The 7502-nt window shown below is 46.2% G+C and overlaps 1 protein-coding gene across 1 annotated transcript; it reads right to left on the reverse strand.

The window, feature by feature from the left end:
- Positions 1-804: 804 nt before the first annotated feature.
- LOC104506216 (nuclear pore complex protein Nup93-like) lies at positions 805-1617 on the reverse strand (the record flags this gene model as incomplete). The annotated part of the gene is made up of 2 exons (XM_010147098.1): positions 1439-1617; positions 805-922 (listed from the first exon to the last, which is right to left on the reverse strand). Coding segments are annotated over exons 1-2 (297 nt in total), but the record flags the coding sequence as incomplete, so codon positions are not given.
- Positions 1618-7502: the final 5885 nt, after the last annotated feature.

Raw genomic sequence — 7502 nt, forward strand, 5'->3', positions numbered from 1 at the left:
TACTGCTGTGAAAAAGAAGAGCTTACAACTCTTTTTGACCCTCCTAACTTAGCCATCTGAAGACGGCTGTCATTTAAAGAGAGAGAACAGAAGCATCAAAATGATTAACCAATAATTCAGACTGTTATCGACAATGAAACCCACAACATCCATTCCATAACCAGCTCTTGACTGAGCAACGAATACCACCAATTTCAGCATCATGAAGAAAGATATTCCACAAGTGCAGGCAACTATCATACAACAGAAATAGATAGGTCCCATTAATTCCTAAGACATACAGGGAGATGATCTACAGGAAAACTGACAGGATTAAATCACATCGGTAAAGCACATGAAACATGGCAAACCAAGACAAGGTTCTGACATCTGAGATATAGTGAAAGAAAAAGCTACACACCTCTTTTCCACATTGACTTAAATGCCCTATTCCAACACCTGCCATGTGGTTCCACATGTGTTCTTCCAACCAGACAAAAAAAGGGGCTCAAAGCTATGGAGGAGAGGTACCCCTGTGCAATTTATGCTTGCAAAGCCAACAAAGACAGCAAGTACACAGTTTTCCTGACTGCAGCAACAGTTTGGAACTTGAAGTACTTCCATCGATCTGGTACTTCATGCTGCTTCTCATGGCTAACTCAAACTTCTTTCATCATGGAAAGCAGCACCTCTCCTCTGTACTTCCTCCAGCCAGTGTATTAAACACAGAGCAAGACTATTTCCACAGTGGCCTCTGAAGAGCTTTGAAGCACAAGACAGGCAGTTACAAGGGCAGTGTAATTCACTCATCAGAAGTGCCCCTACCTGGATGTCAGTGTCCTTCACAGGTTCGAGAGGCTCAAATGTAGTGGCTGCACTTAGACTCTCTAGTCGCTGAGAAATGTGAGATATATCAAGCCCTCTAGACCCGAGAAGAACAGACCTGTAAAGGAAGAAATTGTACAGATATAGAATTAGTAGTGAGCAGACAGAACTCCAAACACAAATCCACTGCCAGTATTCAGGTCAGCAGCCAGCCATGCACAGACAGCGCTAAGGAAACTGCGTAAAACCCAAACTCTGAGCAACCCCGTGTGTCTGTCCAACCCCCTCAGCCCTGCTGATCTGCTGTTCCACTGCAGTGCTGCACAGTTGCCAAGTCCTCCAGACAGAAAAACTCTATAGCATGTTGGTAAATGTCTTTAGCAGCCGCCAGGATAAGGTACTGCACTTTTTGGCTTTAGTGCCTGCGATCAGGAATGGCAGCTCCTCAGATAAATCCTTCAATTACTATATTGTTTCTGTAAGCAGGAAAAAGGTGGTGGGGAAACAGCTCTGGAGCCACTCTGTTTCTCCCGGGCACATCCTCCTGGCAAGACTCCCCAGACATTAGAAACCAAACCCGTGAACAGGTCCTACTCCCTGCATAGGGTTTCCAACGCCAGCGCTCCATACTTACGCCTTGACATCCGCAGTCTCCTGGGAAGTGCGGGTCAGAGTGCGGGAACGCAGGCGCTCCCCAGCCTGCTGGATCTCCTGCAGGTTGCGTTCTACATGAGGGAGCTCAGAGATACCCTCCGTCTCGGCTGCAAGCTGTTCTGCCTGCTGGAGAAGCTCTCCAAAGCCGTCAGTATCCATCTCTGGTGCAGGTGTCACTCTGGATGCTCAGAAACCTTCAAAGAGAGAAAATTCTTGCTCAGCTATAAAGTTTCTGTACCTACAGACACACAGACAGACCATCAAGAGCGGGTCTTCTAGAACAAGATTATCTCTGCCCATCTTCCCCAAGCACTAAAGAGGAGGTGATCTCGGAGAGCTTTGCCTTGCAGGACTATGTTCTCAAGGCAGATCTATGGATCTGTCAGAAGTGGGATGCAGGTGCCATATGACAGCTCATATATTGCCTTGATACAGGCATTTCTCTGCTTTCACTCTTCTTTATAAAGAATTTGGTGTTAGCTTAGCTATAAACTACTTTTGTACATATATATATTTAAAATGGAGACACATACATCTGCATGCACAGAGATGTATGTGAGGGCTGCAAACACACAGAATTTAAGCATGAGGTCGAATTAACAGCAAAAGAGACAGGCATATACACGCACACAGCCAGCCACAAATAGCCATGTATTAAAATGTGTTAACCCACGTCATTAACCCCCAAATCAAAAGAAATACATGTGTTGTTCCGACATGAAAGGTGCACGTCTAACTTTGATGCACGTAGAACGTTTTGCCAGCGTGCGAGAGAACTGCTTGCGCAGACCAAATGAGAGAACAGGTAAAGAGACCATACAGCAAAAGGCAAGGGCTGCAACAGATGGTCATCAGACAGTCCTAAATTTGGAATTAAGCCAGTTATTTTTTCAGAAAAGACAAAAACATGCATTCTTGGGATCAACATGGAAAACATCGCTACAGTCGTGTCCACAACAATGAAATACGAAACCCAAACCCTCAACTTCACACATCACATCCACGATTTGCAGTTAAATCAGCTACATGCTACGAGCCACTGGTCCCTCTATAAAGCCACAGGAGAAGATCATAGAAACACAGTCTGGCTGCATGGTGTTACCGACATGGCAATCTCCAGGACGCTCTCACAGCATTTGCATCCTAACCCAAATCGCCTGGGATCAAAACAGATCTCAGGCTTTAACTCCAGCTCTTCATCATTTACTCAAGAGTAAAATCCATGGAGAATGCCCGGCTCAAGGGAGCCCACGAAGGAGCAAGCAGGGCATTCTGACAAACCAAAAGTAGCCTGCAATTGAAGTATTTCTCAGTACCCCTCAACCACACCAATTTAACAGTAGAATTTTAATATTCCTCACGTTCCGAGCATCACCACCATTCCCAAGTACAACCACCAGTGGCAACAGCACCACTTCCGTCCGTCTGGACAAGTGATTTAAAAGCTCCGTATGATGATTCATTCAGACATCAGCAATTAGAAACTGATCCTCACTGCCTGGGTGCCAGGACAAACCCTGACAGTCGGCATCCAGGAATGGAGAATTTCACAAGCACTCCCCCACCCACTTCTGGAAAGCCACTGGGGGAGGCAGGGACCATATTTGCACTGACTCGTTAATCAGGTGAGGTAGCAGCGGCTGGGTTGGTTTGAACAGATTAGCATGCCACCGAGATGGAGGGGAGCGGGAAAGGGTGGTGGTGGAAAGAAGCGGCTTCCTGCCCTGCAATGCAGTACAGAACATCCTTCCAGTGTTTACTTGCGGTAACTCAGGTGCGCCCCTGCCAGAAGCTGCCTCTCTTGGCAGACACCGACCAGTACAGCCACACTCCCGTACAGCTAAAAACTGATCAGCTCCTCCGGGAACAGCCACTGCAAGAACAGCACAGATTTCGGCTTGATTTGATCCGATCCGGTCCACCTCCTCTTTTCATTACCAACGAGGTAAAAAGCCGGGAGCGTAAGAAGGCACTAACTTCACAAAGCACTGAAACCCAAAGCATGGAGAATCAGCGCACTAGAAAACTGCTCCCAAACCTGCACTTCTCAGCCGTAGACTCTACGTCAATACCATATAAGATCTGTCCCCTAAATGTGCCAATGTAGGACAATGGCAACAACTCTGCGAGATTAAATTGAATTCAGCAAAGATAGAATTAACTAGTTATTTTGGAGCAAATTAAACTACCTGTGATTATAGCCAAGCATTGGAAACGACAGCTCAAATCTTATCTAGAGAGCCAACACTAAACTGCTTTTTGCAAGCGACAGAATTCAAGTATTTAGACGGGAGTAACAGCACGAACAACTTCGTCTCCACCCTGACAGAATTTACTGCATTCAAGAGACCGCAGTCTGACTCTTAATGCTGCTGTGCAAGATGGAAACTGCTACCACAGTAACGAGCTGAGCCATGGCAGATTTTCATGTCTGGCTGGGGAAGGAGCAACTGACACCTAAGGGAAAGAAAATACATCAGAAATTAAACTAACTTCTGTGAAACCAGACCGACCTTGGGCTCAAAGCCAAGACTGAAAAGGCTCTTGTGTAAAACAACTTTGATGACTTATCAATAGAAGCTGCTGCATTAGACTACTATTCCATTAAACCCCAGTTTAATGTTTCCCCAACATTTAAAACCACAAATAAACGCCATATATTGTACAAGTTGACTGAATTCAAGCCAAATAGAAACTAGGAAACATGATGACAGGCTTCTTAAGTCTATTCAGACCGATTATAAGTCATGATTTATTATCTAACAACCCTAAAACCTCCCCAAAAGCATTACAATGCTATCTAATCAAGAACACTGTAGCTATTATACCCTAAATACGGCCATCTCGAAGATTTTACTGTACTGGCTTCAGAAAGATGCAAAGCTGAAATACTCCAAGGCGCGCGCATCTGGTGTACTTCACATACTGACAAGCTTTGCCTCATCTAACTAATTAACTTGGAGCAACAGCCGAAAAAATTTAGATTATTCCAGTGTTTTGTTTTTTTTTAAAAAAAAAAAAGGAGGAAGATTGCAAGGGAGAGGGGAAACCTCGCCCGCTACATTCAGAACAGCGGAGGGGCCAGTGCAGTTCCACAACCTGCAAAGAGATTCTTCAACGTGGGAAGCGAAGAGGAAGAAATCCAGCGCTGCTCTCACAGAGGCTTGCGCCCCAGAAACCCAGCCTGACCAGCCAGGATCCACTTCTTCTGGCAGGCAGACAAGAGAGAGCGCTAATAAGAGAAAGTGGGCAACTCTACTTGCTGCAGCTGAAACCCGAGGTGGAAGTGCTTTGCTCGACAGGCTCCAAGCCTGGGCTGCTCCAGAGAGGGCAGCAGCTTCTGTCCCCTGCACTCAACATAAGTGAAAGGCCCGCTCTGCAGGCCTGAGGAATCGTGTACCAAGAGCAGTAATAATCCCAGCTCTCGCGCGGCACTTTGCACGTGCAGACGTTCCGGAGAGGAAGTCAGCAACATAATCCTCGTGTTAGAGACACAGGAGCTGATCAGGAAATGCAGAGATTGACATCAAAGAGCAGGCAGCCAAATTTCTGTTTGCTTTTAAAGGAAAGCACAATGACATTCATAGGGTATTAATTAGCCACTGAAATAAGCTGCCTTCTAAGGATGCAGACACTCAGCCACTGGAGCTTTTTAGGAGTAGGACAGTCATAAAGCCGAAACGGTGCAGACCTACTGACCCATCACCAGCAGCAACCCATCAACTCTTGAAGCCTCTTCTTGCCTTATTTTCCACGTTCCTCAAGCAGAAGTGACCAAATACAACCCAAATATGTGCTGCACATTTTCAGAAGATCACCCTCTAGTATGTAAAGCACAATAATAAATGTTGAATCAAACCTAGGAAAAGGAAAACTTCCATACCTCAGTCAGGCTAAAAACAGATGAAATCAGGCTAGGCCAACTTAAAAACAAATACCTAAAAGCTCCAGGCTATACTTGGTACTCCATCTGGTACAACAGCCTGTTCCCCGAGCAACAAAAGGCTGATGCTGGAAAAGCCTGAACAGGCCACAACAGTTTTCCAAACTTATTGTTTCTTCTACCACCCACCAGTTAATCCTCCCCTGCCCCCCATAACAACTTTCAGTTCCATTCTGTTCTTCACCTCATCTGCAGGTAGACATGCAGAAGTCCAATCTCTTTATGATTTCCAAGAGCTCTTACAGTACATATGATGAGCAAAAACATCTTTTTTCAAAGTTTTCAAGGCAGTAACATCCAATTATTTGCTCCTGAACTATGAGAAAGTACAAACAAGGGCACATAACCCTTTCTCTGCCCTGTTCATTATTCAACCTGGAACCAAACAGGAGGCATTTTAAGTTATTTCTTCCAATATATACTATCACACACATGTCAACACTGCTTTTATCTGCCATCCGACTTTGAACTTCCTCACAGCGGTCTGAAGTCCCCACAGTCCTGAACAATGGACTGGGCTGGCAGTTCTGTCACTGTACCACTCTCCCTCTTTTCCAAACACTTAGGACTTATTTTAAGCACCTCTCACCCAGCTCAGCAGGGCACTGCCTTCCACGGGACAGCAAACTGACCCTCCTGAAATGGAGCATTTAGCTCGGTATTTGAAATTCCTTACATGAAAACCCAGGTCCTCCCCCCTCACTGAATCTCCTGTGCTACTGTCACCCCAGGAACATTATGTATTTAGATGACAGAACCGCACACGTTATCCAAGCAATTTTTAAGCTCTTCCTGTTTATAAGCCCCTAGAAGTTTTCCCAAGGAGGAGGAAACCCCTTTTAGAGACACAAGTGAGAGCAGTAATGCATGCAGGAACCGGCTTTTCTTTGTTACCCTCACCTTAGTACTGTCCCAGCTAGGCCCCTAGGACCTAACTACTGTCCCATAAGACAAGAAGACCAAACAAAGGAGGAGCCAAGTAGCCCTTGTTTGCACTTGGACTTTAATTCAACCCCATCCATTTGCTGCTAATATTTTCCAGGTTAAAATAACGTTGGGACACATGTGGCATCCAGCACTCCACAGCAGTTGCTCATTAAATACCGATGCCCAGTGCATCCACAGCTCAAGTTTTTACACAAAGGCCGTTCATCATCACACTACAGAAGTTTGGCTGGTGCCCGCAGTTGGGGCCAAACAGTGAAAGTTACTCCTTACGCTTTGTACACTTCATGACTCTGGGAAAATCAGAACAGTAACACAGGGTAAATCTTGCCTAGGGGGGACTAACAAATAGCATGCTTTAGGTTCAGAAATACAGTTCTGCATCCGAGGTGCTCTGTAAGAAATCCTTATAGTCGTTTTTCACTTGTTTTGCACAAGAAGTCAGCACTGCTGTTGGCAGAGAATTGTGAACTGGGGCAGGGGGAAAGGGCTAGTCATCATTCTCATTCAAGGACAACCTGAAGGATCGACATTAAGTGTTTAGAGATAACTATCCTGTCCTGCATCAAACTTACTGATCTGAACAACACAGGAGTCCTGAGTATCACATATGGTTTACCTTCTGCATTAGAAGTTTTCTGTATCCTACTGGGTGTATATGAAAGCAATGTTTGCAAACGACGGGGTCACACGAGCTTACTAAAACCTGCTGTGAAACAGAAGTTGAGCCAGGGATAAAGAACACCATGCCTTCCGTGAGCTCCCAGCACCAGGGGCTCTTCCCCCAGGCAGGAACCAAGCAGCAACTCCACCACGGCAAGGAATAACCCACACACAGAGAACTGGAAACGGTGAGGCCTCCACATGCAAACACAGACCCGCCCTCCCGACACCTCCCCATTCAAACACGGAGCTTCTGCTAACCGAAGCACAACACGGCGCCTTGGTTAAACGCTAAGCTCCCCTACGACAGCTGGGCTTTGCACCGCCGACCAGCACAAACCAGCTCGGATGAAGAGACTCCCCGCACATATAAAGCCAGCCCCGCTGCTTTAACATGGGTTATTTTTCGGACAGAGATACACAGAAACCCCCGAAGAACCCCAGAAAGGCCCACGGGGAGGCCTGCGAGTGCCCCCCACCCGCCTCAGCGGCC

This window comes from Eurypyga helias, unplaced genomic scaffold (genome assembly GCF_000690775.1).
Source record: "Eurypyga helias isolate BGI_N326 unplaced genomic scaffold, ASM69077v1 scaffold6332, whole genome shotgun sequence".
Taxonomy (NCBI): domain Eukaryota; kingdom Metazoa; phylum Chordata; class Aves; order Eurypygiformes; family Eurypygidae; genus Eurypyga; species Eurypyga helias.